Source organism: Myotis daubentonii, chromosome 14 (genome assembly GCF_963259705.1).
Source record: "Myotis daubentonii chromosome 14, mMyoDau2.1, whole genome shotgun sequence".
NCBI classification, from domain to species: domain Eukaryota; kingdom Metazoa; phylum Chordata; class Mammalia; order Chiroptera; family Vespertilionidae; genus Myotis; species Myotis daubentonii.
This window is the reverse complement of record NC_081853.1, coordinates 23083838-23109341: the sequence shown is the minus strand read 5'-3', so window position 1 is coordinate 23109341 and position 25504 is coordinate 23083838. Positions and strand designations below refer to the sequence as shown.

Below are 25504 nucleotides of genomic sequence, written 5' to 3'. Positions count from 1 at the left end.
TGGAAATAGGATGAATCAGCCTCAGAATGTTTGATATCAAAGGAAAGGGCATCTCCCAGTTTTCCTGGCAAAAATTCCAATAATTTCTTGTGCTGGAGAAATTTCTCAACTGAAGTCATATATGGATAATATTCTCCATAAATCTGACAGCAAATAGAAATTGAGTTTCATGTGTGACTTCTTCTCACATCCTTTGATGAAAACTCAGAGCATGTTGTTAAAACACAACTCTGGGAGAATGATTCTGCAAGGGACCAAGCTAGGATGGTTCTAAGCCCTTTCTGTGAATTCTCTCATTTGGTCCTCTCAACAACCCTATGTAAGAACAGGTAATACTATTACCCTTATTTTACAGATGAGGGAACTAGGATACAGGAAGGGGAAGGGACAGATCAGATAACTGGTGGTGAACCAGTTTTGTAAGCCAAGTCTTAGACTCTAGAAGCCCTATTCTTACTGTCCCTCTCTGGGCCTGCCAGCACTACCACATACAAAATTAAAGGTACAGTGGAACCTCATTTCTGAACAATTCGCTTTTCAGCCTGAAAACCTTTTTATGCTGATACCTGCATGATCAATCATATTTCTCTCAGGTGACAAACAAATGAGAGAATGCACAAATATGAGTCAGCTTACTACTATTAAAATCTCAGGATATTGTGCTATGAACATTTTAATGTTTTTCTGCTTTTGTTGCTGCTTATAGTTATTGCTAAATTTTCATTTTTTACTGTACATTTCCTTTCCTTTTTGTTAAATTTTCATTTACATTTCATGTCCTTTTTGTTTTTAAAGTGTTTACAGATTAGACAGTACAATATACATGTACTGTATATAAGAAAGTTTAAAACATGGAATCATTTGGGGGTCTGGAATGGATTAATCCAATTTACATTATTTCTTTTTTTTTAGGGGGAGGAGAGGGGGAAGAGAGGGGGAGGAGAGGGGGAAGAGAGAGGGAGGAGAGGGGAAAGAGAGGGGGAGGAGAGGGGAAAGAGAAGGGGAGGAGATCCCAATTTACATTATTTCTAATGGGAAAAAACAATTCGGTTTTCGAACAGCCTTCCGGAACGAATTAAGTTTGAGAAACGAGGTTCCACTGTACTATGGGTTGAGAATCAGAGAAAAACACAAGAATCATTGCTCTAAAATATGCCTGTATTAGCCAAGAGAGATCAGGGAGATCTGGTAAATATTGGAAGGATCTCTGAGTCTCTTAAGATGGGCTGCTCCTGACAGGGTAAGAAGTAGAAGTGGACACCTTGACGGCAGAAGGAAAACTCCAAATTTGGAGCTTGACTACAACATGGGGGGCTTCAAGAATGGAAGAAGAAATAATATTACAAGCAGTTATCCTGAGATAGCTGATGTATAGAAAAGGAGAAGAGAATTCCTCTGACCCATTTCTTACTGAGCATCTACTTTGCACCAGGAATGTCCTGGGAACACAAGTGACAGCAAAGGAACTAGCCTACTAGGTGAAAGGCACTTTCCAAGTTGTCTAATTTTCAAAATAGTGCTACAAAGTAGATATGTTTATCAGTATGATTATGCCATGCTATAGGTGAAGAAACAGGCTCAGAACAGTGAAATGATTTACCCAAGATCCCACAGCAGGTATGGGGTGGAAGTGGAGTTTGAAACCAGGTCTGTTTGACTTCAAATGTCTTTTAATGCGCCATCACTGTTTCAATAGAAGGAGAAAAAAGATGTGAGATGACATTCAAATCCATTCCATTTCTTTGTTGTTGTTGTTTAAATATAATTTAAATAATTGAACACCAAATTGGTACACACCCCAAAAATATTTCTTTAAACATCTTGAAGCAGATAGCTTTGTTCTAATTCAGAATTGTTTTCTTGAAATTGATTCCCAGAGAGGAATTCCTGGCTCAAAAAGGCCTGGACATTATTTAAGCCTTTGATGCATATTTCCAAATTGCTTTTTTGTTCCTTTTTATTTAATTTATTGAGGTGATACTGGTTAACACAATTACACAGGTTTCAGATGCAAAATTCTACAACACACCATCTGTACACTATATTTTGTGTTCACCCCACCCCTCGCCAGGTCAAGTCTCCATCCATCATCATTTATCCCTGGATACCCTCTTCCACCTTCTTCCTCCCCCTCTGCAATCACCACACTGTTGTCTGTGTCCATAAGTTTTTTCTCAATTCCTCCATCCTCCCCAACCAGCTCCCCCCAACCACCCCCCATTAAATTTGCTTTATAAAATATTTTTAACAATTCATTTTCCCACTAGAAATGTAGAAGTATCCATTGCTCACAATAAAACCAGGCTTTAGTGTTACCAGTTTTTTAAACTTCAAGTTTGAAAGGCTATGAGCTCTTTTAGTTTGCACTTTAATTACTTGTGAGGTAGAAATTGTTCCTTGTTTATTGTTTCATCTGTTTCTTTTGACTATTTATTGGGTTCTTGATCTGTTTGTTACCAATTTTATGTGTTCTTTACTTAACAGAAATATTAACCCATTGTCTATAAAACATTTCCCAGTCTGAAATTTGCCTTTTACTGTTGGCTATGATTTGGGAGTAGGGTATGGGTTTTTTGGTTTGTTTCCAGCAACAGAAATTAAAAAAATGTTTTATCTTTTTAAAAAAATATATACATTTGTATTGATTTCAGAGATGAAGGGAGAGAGAGAGAGAGAGAAAGAGAGAGAGAGAGAGAGAGAAAGAGAGAGAGAGAATCATTAGTCGGCTGCCTCCTACACACTCTGCAACCAGGGCATATTCCCTGACTGGGATTCAAACCATGACCTCTTGGTTCATAGGTCAACGCTCAACCACTGAGCCACGTCAACCAGGCAAAAGAATATTTTAATGTTTTATAAACCTGTCAATCTTTTCCCTGTGATTTCTTCCATTTTCACTCCTCCAATGGCTTATTTTCTGTCAGGTTCAAGAATTGAGGGAGATAAATTCTTTGTCATCTTTTTAACAACAAAGGAGAGAAGAGAATTATTTCCTTTTTCTCTTCATAAATTTGCCCTGCCTTGAGTCACTTTTTGTTTTAGTATCTTGAAATATGCTCGCTGTGAGGGTGGGGTCTGTAGGAAGTAATGTGTATGTGTATATGCATCCCCAAACGTATGAAATAATATGTACCACAAAATATTAACACTGGTTATTTCTGATTGATGTGAACAGAGCTGGGATGAATTTGTTATTCACACCTGCCCAGCACCCCTATTTCCTTTGGGCAAGATACCCCTCTTCATTCCTGGTGACTCTGGTGTGGCTGCCATGATAGTACATTTGCCCAATATAGTATCTCACTCACTGGCAAGTTTTTGGGGCCAAGAGGTAGGCATGTCACTCCACCAGAACCCATCAGAGAGTCCTCCCCTGAGTATACAGCTCTCCTTCTGCTGGGTTCAGTTGGAAAGCTGGGGCTGCCCCACACCATGTTTCCTGCCAGGTAGAGATCACTCTGCAGAAGAAAGGAAAACTGTGCAAAGAGACATCGAGACAAGGAGAGATGAGAGAAAGCAAATTCTATGACTACCATGTCTCCAGTTCCAGACTCTAAGACCTTAAAGCCTGCCAGAACCGGTTTGGCTCAGTGGATAGAGCATCGGCCTGCGGACTCAAGGGTCCCGGGTTCGATTCCGGTCAAGGGCATGTACCTTGGTTGCAGGCGCATCCCCAGTGGGGGGCGTGCAGGAGGCAGCTGATTGATGTTTCTCTCTCATCGATGTTTCTGGCTCTCTATCACTTTCCTTTCCTCTCTGTAAAAAATCAATAAAATATATTTAAAAAAAAAAAAAGACCTTAAAGCCTGATGTTTTTCCTTCCATCTTGTCAGCTATTGTGAGCCATATGATCCTCTTTGATGAAACTGGCTTAGGTTGGGATTGTAACTTGGCAAGTGAAGGAATCTGATCAGTAGCAAAAATAGTCTTGTGTATGTTTTTAGTAGTTTATGTAATTTTCTTGAATGATCATATATTACTTGAATAGTATAAATATTTTTTAAAAGAAAAAAAGACTGCCCTGGCTGGTGTGGCTCAGTTGGTTGAAGCATTGTACTGTATACCAAAAGGCAGTGGGTTCAATTCCCAGTCAGAGCACATACTCAGGTTGGAGGTTTGATCCCCAGTTGGGGTGTGTATGGGAGGTAGCCAATCAATGTTTCTCACATTGTTAGCTCTCTCTCTAAAGTCAATTTTTAAATCTTTTTAAAAAAAGACAGAATGTCTTTGCTAGAAAAAGGAAAGCATAAGTGCCCTGAGACATGCTTAAAAGTAGACAAAATGTATAATAGAGCATAATAAGTATACCAGTCTTCAGAAGGTTAGAGGCCACCTTATCACCTTGGGAATGTTAAAGAGAAAACAGGAATTTGTGGTGAGACAACCTTAGCTCAGTGTGTATTTGGGGTGGGCATAGGGAGGGGAGATGAGGCACTCAGTCCTGGGCATGAAGTGTCTAGTCCAGTGGTCGGGAAACTGCGGCTCGCAAGCCACATGCGGCTCTTTGGCCCCTTGAGTGTGGCCATGAAGTTTCAATCGCACTGTACGTGCAGGCCCGCACATGGTATTTTGTGGAAGAGCCACACTCAAGGGGCCGCAGTTTGCCGACCACTGGACTAGACAGTCGGAGATACTGAGATTTGAGGGAGGGAAATTGCCCCTTAGCCTCTTGTCCCTGGACAAAGCAGGTCCCTTCTCTGAGCTTCAGTTTACAGTTAAATATAGCTCTCATATTTTGAATCCCTACAGGCACTTCACAACCATTATCTTAGAATTCTCAGGAAAATTGAACAGTTATCAATATTCCCATATTGCAGATGAAGAAACTGAGGCTCAGAGAGGTAAAGTGAGACTCAGATTAGTCAATCTCTAAAGCCTTTTTAGAAATCTTAGCCATCTTTCTCTGTACATTGGGCATAATAGATTGACCACCCTCTGACACAGTCCTGAGAATAAAGAAGGAAAGCCAGTTGGAACTGAGTTGGGGTAAGCATTATCTTCTCCCCATCTCCAGCTGGACAATGCAGGAATTCAGGAAGGGGGAGAGGCACTGGCACGTGATTAAGGTGAGTGGGGATCCAAAGCAATGTGCCTTCCCTGGCTGGTCACAGTCCAGCTCTACCCCCGCTTCCTGTGAGTTGCTCCCCCTTCCTCCCTCCGCACCAAATTTCTTCCCAAGGAAGGCCTTGCGCAAGAGGACCTCGGTCAGGTCCCTTGGCCGCCTGCCTGCCGCCCAGGAGCGGTTTCGTGCCCCACTCCCCTCCAACCATCAGCCCCTGGCGCCTGCCCAGTCACGTGGCACTTTGGTTCTCTTTGGCTAGCCTCCTTCTGGATCCCGATTTAACTCCCTCTCCTCCCGCTTTCCTCCCTAGCCCCAGTTCCTCTGGGCACCACACCCAGGTGTAGGGAATTGGGGCATCAGCTCTGCCTCACTGAGGGACCGCGTGCTTTGTTTTTTCCATTTATGAATTGGGGTTCCACCCAACACTGTCTCTATTCTCTTCATTGCCTAATCTTTCCCTATTGCCCCATCCCCGCACCCTCAGTCTCCTGAGCCTTTGTGAGGGGCCTAATTCCCTTCTGGGCACCAGTGGAGGGGCGGGTTGGTAGAGAGGGGAGGGAAAACGGAGCCACAGAGTCCTATGGGAGCTCCCAGACTGGTCTGAAACTCTATGAGGCGACAGGGTGAAACTGGCCAGCCTCTGGCATTAGACAGATCTGGGTTTGAACCCGGCTTCGCCTCTGACCACCTGCTGATTTTGAACCCTGCATCTCTTTGGGCCTCCGTTGACCCCTCTGTGAAATGGGGGTCCTACTGGGGACGAAGGGCGGGCAGAGTCCAGCAGAGGATCTGCCTTGTATTTGGGATCCCCTCGGCTCCCCCACGCCCGCCCCCCCTCCCCCCGTGCCCCTTCCCCAGCCCTGGAGCCGAGTCTCGCTTCTTAGTCCCTGGTCCCTCCGCCGCAGGCTCCTCCTCCACTGACATCAGAGCCGCAGGCGGGCGGAGGGAGCCAGCTGAGCCCAAGCCGAGTCCCAGCGAGAGAACGGGCGGGCGGGCCAGGCGCTCAGCGACTGCGGACCTTGGCGGGAGCTCAGCGCCAGCTACCTTGGGCCTCGCAGCCAGCCCCGAGGCGGGGCATCTGCAGGTACTGGAGGGGAGGGCAGCGGGGGCGTCCCGCCTTTAACCCTGGGCGTCTAGGAGGGGCGGCCGGACCCTGCAGCCACTGGATGCCCTCCCCCAAGGAGGAGAGGGGGTGTCGAGGCTGGCTGGATTCTGGATGGGCAGGGCTGGGTGGGCCTTTTCCTCACTACCTCTGCCCTAGGACCAGCAGGTGCCAGGAGGGCCGGTGGAGAACTGAATGGATAATAGAGGAAGGTGGGGCGGAGTGTGTGTGTGTGTGTGTGTGTGTGTGTGTGTGTGTGTACAAGCAGCTGGGCCTGAATGTGGAAGGACTGGGCATTTGGAGGTAGAGATGTGAGGGGCTGTGTTGGGGTGTGCTAACGTCTTAGCATAGGCATGTGGATCAGATGCAGAGTTGCATTGTGTTGGTGTGTGTCCTTATGGGTGGGGATGTCTGGTAATCAGTGTTTCTGTTGCAGATATGTGTCCAGGTGTTGTGCATGCTGGTATCTCAAAAGGTAGTAAAAGTGGAGGGTGGGGTATATGATTGTGTGCTGAGGACGTTTGAAGGTAAGTGTGTAAGTTGTTGGGGTTCAGTTTCTAGTATTGGAGCTTAGAGTGTATTGGAACTGGAGAGTGAAGGATATGAGTGAATCTGGGATGTCGGGTATACAGGTGATGGGTGAGTGTGTTGTTTTTTTGGGTATCATCTGGTCTAGGTGCATACAGATGTGTGTCAAGGTGTGAGAGGGACCTGTGGGAGGGATGTTTAGGCGTGAGGATGTCTGGGGGATCATATGTTTGGATATATGTGCTGATGTCTGGGTGTGCATATATTATCAGGTGTCAGGGTATCTGGGTATGGAGTGTGCTGGATCTGTGGGCAGGTGTTTGGGTTTAGAGGTGTGGGTGGGGCTTGGTGTGGTATGTCTGGGTACAAGGACATGTTTGAAATGGTAAGGGTTGTATGTGCTAGCCTCCAGGTGGGTTTTAAAACTTTGCCTCAAATAAATAAATAAATAAATAAATAAATAAATAAATAAATAATAAAACTCTGCCTCTAGAGCAGCGGCTCTCAACCTGTGGGTCACGACCCCTTTGGGGGGTCGAACAACCCTTTCACAGGGGTCGCCTAAGACCATCGGAAAACACATATATAATCACATATTATTTTTGTAATTAATCACTATGCTTTAATTATGTTCAATTTGTAACAATGAAAATACATCCTGCATATCAGATATTTACATTACAATTCATAACAGTAGCAAAATTACAGTTATGAAGTAGCAACGAAAATAATTTTATGGTTGGGGGTACCACAACATGAGGAACTGTATTAAAGGGTCGCAGCATTAGGAAGGTTGAGAACCACTGCTCTAGAGCTTACCATCAAGTCTCATTTTCTGAAGATGTGGCTGGCCAGGCCCCCCTGGGAAGGAGGTCCTATCAGAGGAGTGGGATCTCACACCAGAGACTGTAGTCAGGGCACCTTCCCCACATTCTCCTGCAGAGAGAAGGAAAGTGCCTTCCCTGAGGCTCCAGCATGCTACACTGTTTCAGCTTCTTCCTTTGTGGGCCTGGGATAGGATTGAGAGGTTATGTTCGCTGAATGGGCCCAGTCTGGCTGCATATTGGAAGGACCAGCTGAGGTCAGGCCTTCCAATCCAAGAAGGACCCCTCTAAGGCCTTTGCCCTCAGCAAACTTAGTTGGGCCCCAGCAGGGGTTCATTTGGGAAACTGGACCTCTGTCTCCACATTCGCCCTCTGATAAATGGAGAAATAACTCCCATCCTCTCCTGCAGACAGGATCTCAGCAGAATAAGGTATAGGCTGGATCACGGTCAGGTGAAGTGAGGAGGGGACAGGCTGGGTGAGACCATTTCTCGAGCTGCTAAGACCCAGATAGGGAGTCAGGTGGGAAGGGGGAAATAGGAATCCTGGCAAGTTCCAGCTGTGGCTGCTGTTGCCATGGTAACTATGCAGAAGGAGCTATTTAAAACTGTGGCTGAGATATTGCTGAAAGCCCTGGCTGCCGGAAGCCTGATTTCCGAGAGGCTGAGTGGGGAGAAGGAGGAGGGAGAGGAGACACCCCAGCAAGGGTGGGGCTGGGACATTGCTGGTTCTGGGGATAGGGGGTTCCTTCCGGGTTTTGTGCCTCTACAAGCTGTTCTGAGGCCTCTGCTGTCCTTTGGGAGGCCGGGGTCTCGTGGGGTGTTTGGATTTGGAGAGGGAGGAACTGGGAGGTGAGCTGAATAAATGAATGAATGAGTGAATGACTTTGTTGAATAAAGAATTTTGCTAGCACCATGAAGGATTTTCCTCTAGGCATAAGGGTTTTCTAAATGAATAAATGACTGGTGAATGAATGAATGTTTGTTAAATGATTTTGTCATATAAATGAATCCAAGAATGAATAGATGCAGCCTGAATGACAGAATGGGGTTCCCAGTACATAGAAGTCTGGGCCTTATTGAGTCTTTTCCCTCCATTCCCCTTTCTAGGAGCCCTGGCTGTGGCCGGTGGGCAGTGGGCCATGCCGGGGGCAGTGGAAGGCCCCAACTGGAAGCAGGCGGAGAACATTAGGGACATTTACGACTTCCGTGATGTTCTGGGAACGTGAGTCTCAGGGCAGGAGAGAATGGGGGCTGTCGCTGAGCTGAGGGGTGGGGTTGGGAAGGTCTTCACTTTTGGCCTGGTTAGCTGGGAAGGCTGAGTCCAGGGTGGTGCTTCCTCTGGTCAGTTGATCACTACTTCCTGTTTCCTACAGCCCAGCCCTATAGCAGCCTTGCCATGGCTGATACTGGCTTTTCATTTCTGGCCAGCAGTGGATAGAACAGGAGCTTCTCTTCCCATAGCTCTGGGTTCCCATGGAGAGAAGGAAGTAGGGGAGAATGAAGGAGCCAGTTTATTCAACTTGCTGCCAAGGGCTGGGAGTTCTGGCCTATGTCTGGCAACTACAGCTGGGCATGGCTCTGTTCTCCGTGCCGGGCGTCCAGAAATAACTCAAACCTAGTCTCTGCCCTCGAGTTGTTCTCAAACATGTGAGGGAGACAGACACATGGAAAATGCCAACAGGGTGCATGCTGGGCTCCAATTAAAGAAGAGAATGAGGACTCTGTAGAGCCCAGAGAGAGCAGTGGCTTCTGCCTGGGGAAATATTTTCTGGAGAAGAGGGCATTAGAGCTGGGTATTGAAAGATGGGTAGGAGTGTACTTGTCTGAGAAAGAGAAAGACATTCCAAGCAGAAGGAATAGCATAAGCAAAGGCTCAGAGGCATGTTTTGTGTGGAAAGGAGTAGAGTCAGGTGGAGCTTATCATCAGAGACTGGGGAAGAGTGGAAAAGGCTGGAGAAGAGAAGGGAACAGGTCATATATGGCTTTGAAAGCCAAACTATGGAGGCTGGACTTTATTCCACAGGCCACAGGAAGACATTTAAGACTTTTTGACAGGTTTGCAATTCAAGATGGTCACTCTGATCACAGTATGGAGAGTTAGTTGGAGAGGAACAGGGCTGGAAACCAGCAATGAGACTATCACAGTCACTAGTTACCTGATGATTGAGATTTCACCATGGGAGATGCTTTTATTTGACTTATGACCTATTATTCAAAACGTTGTAGAAAAAATACTCTAGTAAACCCCCCTTAATCAGTGAACTCCAGTGCAACTGAGTTTGTTTCTTTCTAGGAGCCTGTTGTAAAGTATTGCTTCTCAAACTTCAGTGAACATACAAATCACTAAGCATCATATTAAAATGCAGATTCTGATTTAGTAGGTCTGGGGTGGGAGCAGAGATTCTGCATTTATAAACAGTTTCCAGGTAATGCAGATGGTATTTTAAGGTTCTAAAGGGTGTTAAATTAGCCATGACTCACATTGGCTTTAGCAGAAAAAGGAATCAATCATGCACATAATAAAAAAGCCCAGGCATGGCTGGATCCAGGGGCTCACATTATGTTATCAGGAAATTGTCTTGGACTATTTCTCAGCTCTGATTTCCTTTGTGCTGGCTTCATTCTCAAGCAGGTTGAGAAGATGACTACCATTATTCCCAGGCTTATATTCTACCAGCTTAGCAGGAAAGAGTACCACATTCTCAAAGTGCCAATAACCTGGATTGCATCACATGACCCAATTACCGTGGCCAGGGCACAGACTACTCCGATTGGCACTAGAGGACAGATGAGTGATGGGGGAGTCTCATCCCACCTCCTTGGTCCAGAGGTGGTCACAAAACCCATAGAAAATGGAGGAAAGACTGGAGGGAAACTGGGGTTCCAGGTTCCTGTCTCATGAATACCTTTCCCTGCAGTGGGGCCTTCTCAGAGGTAATCCTGGCAGAAGACAGAAGGACTCAGAAGCTGGTGGCCATCAAATGCATCGCCAAGAAGGCTCTGGAGGGCAAGGAGGGCAGCATGGAAAATGAGATTGCTGTGCTGCACAAGTGCGTGAGCCATAGCCTGTCCCTGCCCAGATTGACCCTTTCCATCTCCATCTGACCCCTGCTTTGGGCAAAGCATTAAACCTCTCTGAGCCTCAAATTACTCATTTATAAAATGGGGTAATGATCTCCACTTGTCAAGGTTGTGGACAGCATAAGTGGTCCTTTATTTCAAGTGCCTGGCACAATAGCTAACATGACAGATGAGATTGAGATGTCCTTGCTTATTTACAGAGGTTTAATCTGTTCAATCAGGTCTAAAGGTCAACTCTATGCAGGGCTTGAACCCACGTATCTCAGCTGGTGTTATCGCTAGACCTACCCCAAGTTCTCCAACATAAAAAGCCATTATTCAACAAGGTTAAATATGCCTGTGTGCTGACCTTCTGACTAAATCAACAACACCTGGTCTATGAATTGCTCATGCTGATATGAAACTTGCTGCCTCACTAAAAGACTTAAAAGAATCTTCACTTCCAATTTCTTCCCTGAGCTTTCCAACCACCCTGTGCAGGGACAAAATGATCATTTCTACTATTGGTGGTAGGGGTGAGGGAACAGGCCCAGAGAAGGCAAAGGACTTGTCCAAGGTCATACAACAAGTCTTCCATCAAGCTCAATCACCATCACTGGTATATTTTTTAAAGCATTTACTATGTGCCAGGCACTATGCCAAGCATCTTATTTATATTACCTGCATTATCTCATGTGATCCTCACCCTAAGTCTTTGAAGGAAGTACTATCATTGGCTTCATATTATAGACTAGAGGCCTGGTGCACGAATTTGTGCACAGGTGGGGTCCCTTGCCCTGGCCAGCGATCGGGGCCAAACAGGGCCTTCTCATCCAGTCCCGATCAGGGCCAGCTGGCCAGGGGGAGGGACTGTGGGAGGTTGGCCAGTTGGCTGGGGGTGGGGAGGTGGGAAGGGTGCGGGAGGTTGGCTGTGGGAACGCACTGACCACCAGGGGGCAGTTCCTGAGTTGAGCATCTGCCCCCTGGTGGTCAGTGCGCATTATAACGACCAGTCATTCAGTTGTAATGGTTGCTTAGGCTTTTATATCTATAACTAGGGGCCCGGTGCACGAAATTCCTGCACTGGGTGTGTGTGTGTGTGTGTGTGTGTGTGTGTGTGTGTGTGTGTCGGGGGGGTGTCCCTCAGCCCAGCCTGCCCCCTCAGGCATTGACCCCCATCACCCTCCAATCACAGGATCGGCCCCTTGCCCAGGCCTGACGCCTCTGGCCTAGGTGTCCGGCCCGGGCAGCGGGGACCTGCAGTGGCAGTGGGGGGTGCCGCGATTGCGCGGGCTCCACCCCTGCCCCTGCAGGATGCCTCTGGCTGAGGCGTCCGGCCCGGGCAGCGGGGACCCGCAGCTGCAGCGGCCCCGCGATCGTGGGCTTCGCTTTAGGCCCAGGCAAGGGGCCCCTAGCTCCTGGGACTGCCAGCTTCGACCGTGCCCAGCTCCCATCGCTGGCTCCACCCCTACTTCCTGCTATCACTGGCCAGGGCGGAAAAGGCACCTGATTCTCTGATCATGGCTGGGGGGCAGGGCAAAGGCGGCCCCAGGGCCACCTTTGCCCTGCCCCCCAGCTCTTAGCTCCCCCCTGGGTTTCCGATCACTGTCAGTGGCAGGGGGCTTCTTCCTGCTTTCCCTTTCGCCTCCCTGCATTGTGCCTACATATGCAAATTAACCACCATCTTGTTGGCAGTTAACTGCCAATCTTAGTTGGCAGTTAATTTGCATATAGCCCTGATTAGCCAATGAAAAGGGTATCGTCGTACGCCAATTACCATTTTTCTCTTTTATTAGTGTTGACTAGAGGCCTGGTGCATGAAATTTGTGCACGGGTGGGGTTCCTAGGATCAGGGGCTGGATGGGGTTGGGAGAGGAGGCAACAGTTGCCAGGCCAGGTGCGGAAGGAATGGATGCTGGACACCGACACCACCGCTGGTGCCCTGCCACCACACAGTTCCCTGCCTCCCCCGCTCCTCCTTCCCTCACCGCCACACCACCACCAGGGCCTGCTGGCTGTGAAGAGGGACAGGGGGAGGGGCCATGGGAGGTTGGCTGTCTGCCGCCACTCACCCCCAGTTCCTCGGTCCCAGCCTGGGGCCTGACCAGGGGGAGGGACCGCAGGAAGTTGGCCAGCCAAGGGGGAGGGACCATGGGAGGTTAGCCAGCCAAGGGAGGTTGGCTGTGGGAGTGCATGAACCACCAGGGGGCAGCTCCTGCATTGAGCATCTTCCCCCTGGTGGTCAGTGTGCATTATAGCGACCAGTCGTTCCAGTCGTTTGGTCATAAGGGTTGCTTAGGCTTCTATATATATAGATAATAAAAGTGTAATATACAAATCGACCAAACAGCAGAACAACCACCCAGATGACCTTCCAGACGAAGCTGGGGCTGTGAGGGCTGAGGCAGCCAGGACTGCAAAGGTCTACTCTTGCATGAATTTCATGCATCTAGTATATAGATAAGAAACTGAAGCTCAGAGAGGTTACACTCAATTCAGTGAATGTTCCTGAACACTTAATCTGCACCAGGTGCAGGAGGTACAGTGGTGAGCAAGATAAAGCCCCTGGTGTCGTGTAAACTGACAGACTTACCAACACAGAAAAATTTTAAAAATCATATGTTGATCAGCACTGTCAGGTGAAAAGACTTGTCCCCAAATAGCATGTAGTAGAGGCAGGTTTGGACCCAAGCCTGTCCAATGCCAGAGTCTAGTGTTTATCACTATGCTCTCCTGCCTTCTAATACATTATAACCCATTGTGGTAAATCAGCTTTTCCCTTTGGGATCCAGATCCTCGGTTTATCCTACCCAGATTTCAGGCGGTGGTCCTTCAAGGTGAACGTGGGAAGGTGGCTGAGCTGTCCTCAGCTCTGACCCACTTCATTTCTCTATTCAGGATCAAGCACCCCAACATTGTTGCCCTGGATGACATCTATGAGAGTGGGGGCCACCTCTATCTCATCATGCAGCTGTGAGTGGCCTCGACTCTAACCCTTCATCACACCTCTCTCTGCTGCCCCCTTCCTAGCCTCCCTGCTTCTCCTGCTTTCTTGGCCAGACTGCCCTGTTCCCTGCTGCAGGGTGTCAGGAGGGGAGCTGTTTGACCGCATTGTGGAAAAAGGCTTTTACACAGAGCGGGACGCCAGCCGTCTTATATTCCAAGTGCTGGATGCTGTCAAATACCTGCATGACCTGGGCATTGTACACCGGGACCTCAAGGTGAGGTGTGAGGGTATGATGAGCTGGGGCACCCAGGGGTGGGGGCTCTGCACACTCACTGAGACCTTGGGTAACTCTCACCCCTTTTCTGAACCTTGGCTTCCCATCTGCAAAATGGACCTTGTAAGCCCTAAACTGCCTCCCATTCCAGTTCAGACACTCAAATGGACACAAAGGTGAACTCTACTGTCATTTTATCCAAATAATGACTTGTGTCTTTTTCTTATAATAAAATTCCCACTTGCTCTTTGTAGAAAACTTGGATGGGAGAGTAAAACATAATGAAAAAAATCTAGAACCCCCCGAAATCCTAATTCTCAGAGATTATGATGAGGTTCACATTGGGTAGTACGTCTCATTCCAGTCTAGAAGGCCAGATCTAGTTTGAATCCTGGCCCTGTTACTCCCTAACTGTAGGTTCTCAGAAAAGTCACTTTTCCTCTCAAGGCATCGGTTTCCTCATCTGTAAGGCGGGATTATTCAGACTGGCCTGATAGCGATGTGGTAAGGATGCAATGAAATCAAGCATTAGCACAAGATCTGGCCAACAGTAGGTGCTCAAATATTATTTCTGAGGTTTACAGGAAAATTCCCTCCCACATCTTCATGGTCCTTGTCCTTTCTAGAACGTTTAACCTCCTTGAGAACCTCCTTGAGTTTCTTGTGCCTAAAAGTAAGATAGCAGCTGTGAAGCCATAGAGGCTTTTGGGGGTCCATTGTTTCGCAGGGGGTGCTTGGCCAATTCTGACTGCCCCTTCCCCTCCCTCCTGTCCTCTAAGCCAGAGAATCTGCTGTACTACAACCTGGATGAAGACTCCAAGATCATGATCTCTGACTTTGGCCTCTCCAAGATGGAGGACCCTGGCAGTGTACTCTCCACGGCCTGCGGGACTCCGGGATACGTGGGTGCGGAGGGCCCTGGGCTGGGACCATGGGCAGGGGAGGAACCAGGAGCTGCAGGGCAGAGATTTGTCACCATGTCCTCTTCCCTCCATAGCCCCTGAGGTCCTGGCCCAGAAACCCTACAGCAAGGCAGTGGATTGCTGGTCCATTGGAGTCATTGCCTATATCCTGTGAGTGGGGTCTTGGCCATTGGGGTGTATGGCTCCAGAGTTCTCTTCTCCCCTACTGCTCTCTTCCTCTCTGCAATTTCTTCCTTCCTGCCCTCCACATTTTTGTCTACCAATTAATGACTAATATTACTTCATTCAATAGATACTATGTTTCAGACATTGCACCAAGCACTGGGTGTTTAGCAGAGAACAAAACAGGCAAAGTGCCTGCCCTCAGGGAGCAGACACTCTAGTAGGGCAGAGAGACAAGTAAATAAACAAGTAAACAACAAGTTGATAAATCCATAAAATGTCAGGTGGTAAAAAGTGCTATGAAGAAAAATGAAGCAGGGTAGGGAGAGGGCAATGGATGCCATTTTAGATGAAAAGGTCAGGGAAGGCCTCTCTAAGGTGACATTTGAGTGGCATCCTGAATGAAGTGAGTGAGCCAGACACGAATATCAAGTGTAAAGGCCCTGAGGAAGGAAAGATGGTGGCATGTTAAGGAATAGAAGTAGAACTGGACAGGGGTGAACACGGCAGAGAGAGGTAGATTCCCTCAGCCCCCTTTGTAAAAGGGGGAACTCCTTCCTGTGGGTCTTGCCTAACCCCTGGGACTGCCCCGAAGCTCCATCCAGGAGCCAGTGGGTACACTGAAAATGGAAAATGAGGATGAGTTTCTCCCTGCCCAGGCTCTGCGGTTACCCCCCCTTCTATGACGAGAATGATGCCAAACTCTTTGAACAGATTTTGAAGGCCGAGTACGAGTTTGACTCTCCTTACTGGGACGACATCTCTGACTCTGGTATTTGGGGCTTTGCCTTCTTCTCCTGGGCCCTGCCTCTGGTGCCTTCCTCATCTACTTTGGGGTCTCCTCACTGCCTTCCTTAAGTCAGATGGGCCCCAGACTAAGAGCTGTCTTTGAGACAATCTCCCCAGGCTCTTCCCTCTGCCTGGCCGTGATCTGAGAAACCTATAGGCATTCATTCATTCAGTCTTCAAACATAGTATTTTTGAAAATATTCCCCGTCCCTCTCCCCCACTGACATCCTAATGCCTAAAACACCACATAAATGTTTTCATCTGTCCTTTTGTGCCTCCTAGTAGGAGGCAAACCTGTGAAACCATTATCAATCATTTACACATCAGTGTGAATACGCTGAGTAGAATCTTCTAAGAACAAGTTTTTCTTAAGGGAAAAGGAGAGAGCTGGAATCCTGGGGTGTGTGGAGGGCTTAGAGCAGGGGTCCTCAAACTACGGCCCACGGGCCACATGCAAATACAAATATTGTATTTGTTCCCGTTTTGTTTTTTTACTTCAAAATAAGATATGTGCAGTGTGCATAGGAATTTGTTCATAGTTTTTTTTTAAACTATAGTCCGGCCCTCCAACGGTCTGAGGGACAGTGAACTGGCTCCCTGTTTAAAAAGTTTGAGGACCCCTGGCTTAGAGAAGGAGAACAGGTGGGGTGAGACGGTGCATGAACAAATCTGGCAGCTCATCTTGCTTGGATACCAGGCCAGACCTGAGGGGGTGGGCTCTGTTTTGGTGGTGTCCCCAGGCACTACCATGCTCTTTCTGTCTTTACTTTTGTCTTGGGGGTTCAGCCAAAGATTTCATCAGGCACTTGATGGAGAAGGATCCAGAGAAGAGGTTCACCTGTGAGCAGGCCTTGCAGCACCCATGGTGAGAGCTTCCATGAGCTGTGAACTGGGGTAGGGCCTGGGGCTCCCAGGCCTGCCTCTGCCTTCACAGATAATCCTCCACATACCCTTACCCTAGGATTGCAGGCGATACGGCTCTAGATAAGAATATTCACCAGTCAGTGAGTGAGCAGATCAAGAAGAACTTTGCCAAGAGCAAGTGGAAGGTGAGCCCACATTCCCAGTCCTGGGTCCCAGCCGCCCCAGGATTCCTCCCCACCCGCAACCATGCCTCAGCTTGCACAACACCTAGCACCAAGTCGGGTACACAGTAACTGCTCAAGGATGCTTACCAAAGAACCTTTCATTCATTCAATGTTCCCCAGCACCTACTCTATTCCGGTGAGGGTCCCTGACCTCCAAGTCTAGAGGGAGAACAGTATATAATTCTTAAGGAGACATCTAATCCAACCTACAGGGTCCTGGAAGGGCATAAAAAGGTGATGATGGCCTTATAGACCTACAGCTGAGTAGGAATTGGCTAGGCATAGTAGAATAATGTCTAAGGCAGAGGGAACCAATGCACAAAGGGCCAAGAACAAGCAAAAGTGAAGACATTCAAGGAAGTGCCAGTGCTAAGCGTGGCTGTACTGGAAGGGCTTTGGGGGACAGTGAAGGCTTCTGGGATGTGGGGCCCAGGCTGGAGATGCAGGCCCAGGCTGCTTAGGGTCTCAAATGCCACAGTGGAACACTGACTTGATCCTAATGATGCTGAGGAGCCCTAGAAGGATTTTCAGCAGGAATTTGCCCTTTAGAAAGGGCTCTCAGGATGCAGAGAGAGGCACAGAGAGAAGGCTTGGAGACCCCTTAGGAGGATGTGGCAGAGAGGCAGGCCGGAGACAGTGAGGGCTGGACCAGAGCAGAGGCAACAGGAACAGAGAACAGTGGTTGGTCCAGGAGTCAATTAGGAGGTGGGATTGACAAGAAGTGATGGTAGGATGGATATTGATGTGAGAGATGTCAAGGGCTGGCCTGATACTTGTCTTAGGGGATTACTTTGGTTTTGGACATGTGAATTTGAGGGATTTATGGAGACATCTCAGGGGATATGTTAAGTAATGATATATACACACCTGGGAAAGTTACTTAACCTCTCTGTGCCTCAGTTTCCTCCTTTGACAATGATGACACTAATAGTGCTCACCTCAAAGATTTCCATGAATATTAAATGAATTACTATGTAAAGTGTTTAGAACGATGCCTGAAATATGCTATATTGTGTTTGTTATTATGTGAATGAATTATATATAAAAGTTACATATCTGTTTATATACTTTTTATATATGTGTGTATATGTGTGTGTAAATACGTAATATGGCTGAATATAATTTAATAAAGGCTTGCAGATATTTCAGGTGGTTTTAGGGGATCAATCAATAACACCTGAAAATAACAGAACCACTGCAAGAATCCCACCACCAGACCCTGCCCCATGATCTCCCACTCTCTCAAAAGTCCCTTCTCCCCCCTCTTCCCACAGCAAGCCTTCAATGCCACGGCTGTGGTGCGGCACATGAGGAAGCTACAGCTGGGCACCAGCCAGGAGGGGCAGGGACCGACGGCGAGCCACGGGGAGCTGCTGACACCAGCAGCTGGGGGTGAGGACCAGGACTCTGTGGAAGGGTATGGGTGGTCCATGAAGAGGCACCCAGGCTGGAGTGGAGGGTCTGCTTCTACAGCCAAGTCTGTTCTCTCCCCATGTAGGGCCAGTGGCTGGCTGCTGCTGTCGAGACTGCTGTGTGGAGCCGGGCCCGGAAATGTCCTCCAGGCTGTCCCCCCAGCTCTAGGTCCCTGGATCCAGGGTCAGGATCCCCTGTGTGTGAGAGATTGGGGGCAGACTGCTCCCCTTCTCTCCTTCAACTGGGGTTACCCTGTTCCACCCAACCCCACCCCTTTTCCTACCACTTCCCCACTGCATTTTCCATACAAATGTTTCTATTTTATTGTTCCTTCTTGTAATAAAGGGAAGAGGATAAAACCAAAGGTAGCTTTGTCTCCCGAGATAATGCCCCCACCCCACACTGTTATGCAAACTGCTTGGTTTGAGGGTGTCTGACCCCTGAGGTAGTTGCATGGAGCCCCCTTCCCCACATGAGTCTGGATGGAGGAGAGTATGGGGAATGGAGGGAAAAGGTATTGGGAGAATCCCTTTGTCCTGTGCCCCCCACCTAGACTTCGGGCCCTGTGGATCTCTTTCTACGCTTTGCTGGTGGCTCTTGGTGGGGCTGGCGTAGGTCAGCACTGAACAGCACCTGGGGGCAGGGGGAAGAGTCTATGTGGGACAGGGTACGCTGGGTTTAGGGCTGGTAGGCTGGTGGTAGTGTGGGGAGAAAGGGAATTACTGGGGAGCAGGTCCAGGGCAACACAAATCCACTAGAGTCAGGGCTGGGGATGGAGGGTAGAGAATCCTTTAGGGTCACCTAGGGCAGAGGCAGTAGAAGAGTCCCCGGGTCAGGGCTTGGGGAGAAGTCCTATGGGGTCTAGGCTGGAGGAGAGGAAGCCTAGGTATACTCACTGCTTGGGCCCAGCCAGCATAAGGTCCCCACAAGCTCCGGAAAAAGTTTCCTAAATCAGAGATAATGAGGCAAAACAAATTGGCCCCTTCCACTCCCCATCCACAGTGGTGGGGTATTAGGGAGAGAGGTGAGAAGTTTCTACCACCTCAGCCTACTGCCAGCCCTGGCATCTCCCTCTCTCCTTACCTAGTTCCTTGTTGGCCTGGGGGCTTGGACCCTTGCCTTGGGTTGTTGTGGGGTGCCAACTGTAGTCACGTTGGGCAATCTGCCACACGTGGACATCCACGGGCACGGCCTGGGGCTTGTCTAGGGCCATCAAGCAGATGCAGTCGGCCACCTTTGACGGAAAAAGAGGAGGAAAGGCAGGATTCAGGCAGCATCCTGCTTCTAGCCCCAAAGCCAGCTATACTTCCTCCTCCACTCTGAGGTTATTATTATTCTATATTCTCGATCATTATATACCAACTATTAATAATTTTAAATACAGATGTGATGAGAGTGCTACTGCATGAATATTAACGCAGGCCAAGTTCTCATAACCTGAAAAGAAGCTGGTACTATATTCATTTTGCAGATAACTGAGGTTCTGAAAGGTAAAGTGACTTGGCTCAAGTTACATGGCTAGGAAGAAGCAAAACAAGGACTTAATGTTAGAGTGAAGTTCAGAGTCCATTAAAAAAAAGTTCTTTAAACAAAACTGCAGAGAAGTTTACAGAAGAACACAATAAATGTCGGATTCACAATCCTCTTGTTGAAATTAAAGAAAAAATTTTATAAGTACATATAATTCACAAGAAGAATAAAAGTAGAAATACCTTCCTATGTGTCTTCCCAAAGGTAACCACTATTAAGTTCCCTGTGATTCCTTCAGGAAATTTCTGTGTATATATATAGCAGTGTATATGTGCACCTGAACAAATGGCCTTTCTACAAATGCATTCAGAGGGTAATGTCCTTCATACCCTTTTTGCATTTTCTCTAATAAAGTATCTGCTTGTATCGTTTCTCCTTCCTGCTCTGCCTCCAGAAGCTGAGCCTGCACCCAGCTCTCAGGCCGGCCTTGTCTCCTGCTCTGTTACTCTCTACATGAGTGGTCTGAGGGTAGCTCCGACCTGCTTTGAGGCCTCACCTTGGTGCCCACTCCAGGCAGGGTGCAGAGGGCCTTGTGGGCATCTTCATAGGAGGCCTTGCGCAGCTGCTGCAGCCAGGGCAACCCCCCCTGTTCTTCAAGGATGGCTCGGGCACTGGCATTCACATAGCGGGCACGGTACCCAAGGCCCAGCTTCCTGAGCTTAGCCTCCACCTCTGGCCCTGTAGGAGGGTGGGGAAAGGAGCAGGGTCAGGCATCCTCAAATCCTTTTATGTCCTCAGGCTAGTGTGAGCCCTCCACCCCACAGGAATGCTTTCCTAAGCACCCCTCTCCCACCTCACCACCCTCTGGGAGACCCTGGGATACTTGCATGTGCAAAGGACAGGGTTAAGGTCTGGGTTCTACCCCTGTACAAATGTTTTCTGAACACCTATTATGTGTTGGACACTGGAGCAGGGACTCAGAAGGGCTTGCTGCCCTGGAGGAACTCCCCAACTGAATTTCTTAACCTTTCCAAAGGGCTGTTCACACCCATGATCTAAAATAATAGTCATAATAATAGCAAGAGCTTCTATGATCAAGTGCTGGTTACCAAATATGGACAAAGTGCTTTGGATACATTATCACACTCATTTTTCTCAAGGACCCTGATAATAGTACTGTATTTTTTCCTATTTAAAAAAATATATTTTTTTATTGATTTCAGAGAGGAAGGGAGAGGAAGAGAGAGATAGAAACATCAATGATAAGAGAGAATCATTGATCGGCTGCCTCCTGCCTGACCCCTACTGGGGATCGAGCCCACAACCTGAGCATGTGCCCTGACCAGGAATCAAACCCTGACCTCCTGATTCATAGGTCAACACCCAACCACCGAGCAACATTGGCTGGGCTGTTTTTCCTATTTCACAGATGTTTTTCCTATTTCAAAATGATGACTTAGAAAAGGTTAAGTAACTTGAAGAAAGGACACGGTGGAGGTGGGATCTGCACCTGGATCTGAAACACCAACTCATGTGCTCTAAACCCGCTTCATGATGGCTTTATTCCCTCTCACTCTTCTAGATAGGAACTGTTATCCCCATCCTACAAACAAGTTAAGAGAAGCCTGAAGAGGTGAATGAATTTCTTGAGTTCTTATGAATACTAAGCTGGAAGCTAAGGTACAAGACTGGGTTTCTAAGCACCAAAAACATTCTTTCTTTTTTTTTTCAGGCAGGCTGTCTCCTTACTATACATTCCCCAAGCACTTCCCTTAACTTGGTCCTCACTTTTGCCAATAGAGATACTTATCTCTGTAAAACTTGCCTCACAGGACTGCTGTAAAGAATGTGTGTTCCTGGATACAAAATTGTTGGATCACTATACAGATAGCAACTTGAATTTTCTGCATATTTCCCATAGGCCAAACAATGTACTAGGTGCAGTATGTGTATTCTTTTACTCAACTCTTGTGACAACTCTGATAAGTTATTATCACATTCCACAGATGAAGAAACAGAGGAGAGGCTAAATAAGTGCCAGAGTTGGGATTCAGACTAAGGCACTCTCTTTCCAGAACATGTGTGTAGAGGTTTCTCTCTATGGAGCACGCCGGTGCCTTTCCTCACCCACTTCTGCTAACGTGCATTTTCCTTGCCTCTCTCTTTCTCCTAAGCTCCGAGGGTCCTTCTTGTGCCTCTGTAACTTGTTTCCTGATCCCATTTCTTTTACAGCTCACTTCTACCTCTGTGACTTTCTAAATAAACTTTCTCTTAAAAAAATAAAATAAAAAAGCATATGTATTTAACCCCAACCTATTACACACTGCATATGGATGTTTTTCTGATGAGGCATTGAAACCATGGGGCAAGAAACAGAGTAGTGAGGTGCTGACATTTCAGGGACAGATAGGGAGGGTGAGGTATGTCTGGGGCTGATCGGACCAGGCAGGATGATTCTGGATGAGGACAGTCTTTGGGAAGGCAAGAAGCTTTGAGATGGGAGATGGGGACCAGGGGAGAACTGAACAGACTCTGAAAGCTGTTAGTGAGCACTGGGGCAGGCACCCACCGACTCACCAGCCAGGGCCTGCAGGCTGGGGAAGCCATGGTAGGTGACATCATCGAGCTGGATGAGCCGAGGTCCGAAGGCTTGGCAGAGCCGCTCCACCATGCCAGTGATGCGAGCAATGTTGTTGTTGGAGGAACAGATGAAGGAGAAAAGGCACTCGATGGGATCCTGTTGTAGGAGTCGAACACCTGAAGATCGGAAAGGCAGGGGGTAAGAGAAGCACCTGTTGTCAGGAGTGGCCTCCTCTCACCCTCAGATCCTAGGCATGTAGGCTCCCAGGGGAATGAGGGACAAAGTTGTTAGAGAAAGCAACATCATTCCTCATAGCATCTTGCGAGGTCTGGGTCATCATCCCATTCCACAGACAAGCCACAATGTAAACACTATGAGGGTGGGATTTGTGTCCACTTTGTTCACTGCTATAACCCCAGTCACATAGCAGATGCTCTGTAATATTTACAGAATGAATGATGTCCCCTGCCCTAGGTCACACAGCCAGAATTTGGCTCAATATCCCTGTCACTCCATGATGGTGATCAGCAGGATAATCATAACAGTAATAATAACTACTATGTGTCAGGCACTATTCTAAACACTTTACATGTATTAGCTCATTTAATCCTCATAAAATCCTATGAGGTAGATATAATCCCCACTTTACAGATGGTGAAACTGGGTAACCTAACCAAACTACAATGACACCAACCCAAACCCTGTCCCAGGCTCTATACTCACCTTGGAATTTCTGAGCTACTTTTTGGAAGTGGGGGTCCTTGGAACTCCAATGGCGATACAATTGAGCCAGGCTGACATCCAGCTGGAAGTACTGGCGCAGGACCTTTAGCTCTCCTGGTGTGGGCCTGCCAGCCTGGCCCCTTTCCCCTCGGTACACAGTGCAGTAGAGCTGCTCCTCGGTCTGGGTCAGTGTCCACACCTGGTCTGCCAGCACGCCACTCCAGTGCGCAGGGTTTTGCTCTTTCCACCTGAGACCCCAGGCACAGGGCCCTAGCACTCAGTTTCCCTTCTTGCAACCTTTGGGGCCCTCCCATCCTACAACCTTTCCATACATAAAACTGATTTATCATTTGTAAAGTAAAAGTGCTTTATTTTACATCAATTATATCATTTGATCCTCGCAACACTGCACAGGCTTATTATGTCCAACTATTTTCCCACCCTTACAACAATCACCGGCTATTAAAAAAAAAAAAAAAAAAGGTAACAGGCTCTCCACCCCTGCCTCAATTTCCTGTTTCATACATTGATACATTGAGGTTTCTTCCATCACACCCAACTTTGCACTTCAGGCTAAGGTCACTCACCGGAAGGACTGTCCAGAAGCTAGAACCAAGTCCAGGCGCAGCTCGGAGCGTGGACATGGGATGGAGGCCCAGAGGGCCGGGACGGAGGACAGAGTGCGATGCCCCATGCTAACCAGGCAAAAGTGAGCAGGCTAACATTTCTGTATCAGGCTCCGCCCCATAATGGCTCGGCCCACTCAGAACCAGACCTACTCGCTACCAGCAGACCACGCCCACTAAGAGACCACGAACCAAAGGCCTCCCTCACCGAAGGCCTCCCTCACCGAAGGCCTCGTCCAACTCCACGAAATCCTCGCCTCTCAATGTTTGTATAAGGTCCGCCCAGTTTCCTTCTACCACTCCTCGAAGGCCCCGCCCCTTACCACCGCCAAAGTCCCGCCCCCTCCACTCTGTCCCGCCTTCGGCCCTAAACCTTCCGCCCGCCACGCCCCAGCGCGCTCACCATTGTACCCCGAAGCGGCAGTAGTTCTGGGACTCAAGCGCAAGCGCACCCTTCCGGCCTTTCCTGAGAAGCCTCACCGGAAGTAGGGCGCAAGTCCGTTTTAGAGGTAGCCAATCCGCGGGGACATACGAGGCACCAATGAGAACGGGCGTGGCGGCGCTGGGCGGGCCTTCCCGAGGCCTCTCAGCGGTTAGCGCGCGCTGGGCTCGCCGCTGGCCCCGCCGCTGGCCCTTTCCTCCGCATTAGGCGGGCCAGCGTGTCCCCACCGGCCGGGGCCCTCAGGCCCCCGGTCCTCACTGGCTGTCGTCAGGCTTGCCGGCCCGCACAACCAAATCCTATCCCCCGCCATCTTCAGAGAGCCTTTCTCCACCGCGCCTCTCTAGTCTGCTTTTCGCTTACCGAGGTCCTCTTCCGATGAGCTCCTCTTCACTGAGAATCGGACCCGGACCCGGACCCGAACACAGCGCCAGCCCACCGAGCCCTGTGGGAGTCTCCACAGCGCCTGTCTCCTGAGGAAATGTCTCCGCGCCCGCCGGTCTTAGGCCTCCTCACAGACCACTCCGAGGCCTGACTCCAGATCGGCCTCCTGTCCCTGCCTCCGCTGCTCTCTGCTCGGGAGGACTTTCCTTCCGTCCTCCCCATCTCACACTGCCGCATCCAATGCGGCTTGTGTCGGGGCTTCTCAGGGGGCTGGGAAAGGCGACTCAAAGTTCAAGCGCCAGCGTGTGGCCGCGGGGCAGCCTGTCTGCCTAGCCCGGTTGCCGGGGCCGGCTGGCTGGCTGAGCCCAGGAAAGATGTGATTTCTTCCCTTCTGGAGAAAGTCACAAAAAGCTAGACCTGTGCTTTTATCCGGCGACTTTTTTTTTTTCCTCCTAGCATAGTGATTTTTGGTTATCGATGATTAGACCGCAGATTCCTGAAGGGCGAGATTTACCGCTGATTTCTTTGTGCCCCACCCCCATTACCTCGCAGGGAGCACCAGCAACTTGGTATCGTCAGACATGCTGTTGTCGCACATCCACTCAGTAGCTCCAAAACCCTCCGCAGCTGCTTCCTGTGACTGTTTCATCCATTGGCACACCAGCCCACAGGTGCCTAGCACTTGGAAGACATTCCTTCAAAAAATGTCTGAATCAGAAAAGGAGCCAGGGTTGGGAATGAATGAAGAACAGCAACTGTTTATAGTCCTGCTCTGTCCCCAGTTAAGAAGGGGAAAGTCACAGCTCTAGTGGCTCTGAAACACTTGGACAATCCTACCGTTGAAGAACTTGAAACATCCGACGTTCATGAAAGAACGCGCAGCTGACTCTTCCTCTAGCAGCTGCACGTACTGGTTAAATTGTAGACAACAGACCTGAGTTCGGATGCTAGTGGGACAGCGTCATTCCCACTGGGAGGCGGATGCCCGTTCACCTCACCACCTGCACAGGCCTCAGGCCACTAGGCAGTATGGCTTCTCCTGGCCTGTTTATGCAGGGTGCTAACCTTGGCCCACTGCCCTGCACTACACTGCTGTGAGGTCTCTGG

At 48.6% G+C, this 25504-nt stretch overlaps 2 protein-coding genes across 14 annotated transcripts; one reads left to right on the top strand and one right to left on the bottom strand.

Moving 5' to 3' along the window:
- Nucleotides 1-943: 943 nt before the first annotated feature.
- On the bottom strand, nucleotides 944-23891 carry OGG1 (8-oxoguanine DNA glycosylase). Of its 11 annotated transcripts, none has more exons than XM_059663498.1 (7): nucleotides 23536-23891; nucleotides 22949-23196; nucleotides 22222-22401; nucleotides 20201-20382; nucleotides 19258-19408; nucleotides 19071-19120; nucleotides 944-1684 (listed from the first exon to the last, which is right to left on the bottom strand). In XM_059663498.1, the coding sequence occupies exons 1-7, from the start codon at nucleotides 23640-23642 to the stop codon at nucleotides 1682-1684; spliced, it is 921 nt and encodes a 306-aa protein (XP_059519481.1). In that variant the 5' UTR covers nucleotides 23643-23891; the 3' UTR covers nucleotides 944-1681. The 11 variants fall into 11 exon arrangements, 7 of the variants coding, with proteins under 7 accessions (XP_059519481.1, XP_059519482.1, XP_059519485.1 ...); XM_059663495.1 differs by lacking the exon at nucleotides 944-1684 and adding an exon at nucleotides 18587-18807; XR_009448509.1 differs by lacking the exon at nucleotides 20201-20382.
- Nucleotides 6002-18538, top strand: CAMK1 (calcium/calmodulin dependent protein kinase I). 3 transcript variants are annotated; one of them, XM_059663492.1, is made up of 13 exons: nucleotides 6002-6146; nucleotides 6601-6691; nucleotides 8626-8740; nucleotides 10437-10568; nucleotides 13477-13551; nucleotides 13661-13799; nucleotides 14579-14705; nucleotides 14797-14872; nucleotides 15544-15656; nucleotides 16460-16538; nucleotides 16635-16722; nucleotides 18036-18153; nucleotides 18260-18538. In XM_059663492.1, exons 2-13 carry the CDS (start codon nucleotides 6622-6624, stop codon nucleotides 18340-18342), a joined length of 1215 nt encoding a protein of 404 aa, XP_059519475.1. In that variant the 5' UTR covers nucleotides 6002-6146; nucleotides 6601-6621; the 3' UTR covers nucleotides 18343-18538. The 3 variants fall into 3 exon arrangements, with proteins under 3 accessions (XP_059519475.1, XP_059519477.1, XP_059519476.1); XM_059663493.1 differs by having other exon boundaries at nucleotides 6032-6146; nucleotides 6601-6639; XM_059663494.1 differs by lacking the exon at nucleotides 6601-6691 and having other exon boundaries at nucleotides 6010-6146.
- Nucleotides 23892-25504: the final 1613 nt, after the last annotated feature.

Bases quoted from the DNA above. Each gene is read 5' to 3' on its own strand.
- CAMK1 (XM_059663492.1), top strand. From the start codon at position 6,622: ATGCTGGTATCTCAAAAGGTAGTAAAAGTGGAGGGTGGGGTATATGAT. The intron at 10,569-13,476 runs GTGCGTGAGCCA...TTCTCTATTCAG, and splicing joins GAGATTGCTGTGCTGCACAA to GATCAAGCACCCCAACATTG. The intron at 15,657-16,459 runs GTATTTGGGGCT...TTGGGGGTTCAG, and splicing joins GGACGACATCTCTGACTCTG to CCAAAGATTTCATCAGGCAC.
- OGG1 (XM_059663495.1), bottom strand. From the start codon at position 23,642: ATGGGGCATCGCACTCTGTCCTCCGTCCCGGCCCTCTGGGCCTCCATC. The intron at 22,402-22,948 runs GTGAGTATAGAG...TCCGATCTTCAG, and splicing joins AGTAGCTCAGAAATTCCAAG to GTGTTCGACTCCTACAACAG. The intron at 19,121-19,257 runs GTAAGGAGAGAG...TCTCTGATTTAG, and splicing joins CCAGGCCAACAAGGAACTAG to GAAACTTTTTCCGGAGCTTG.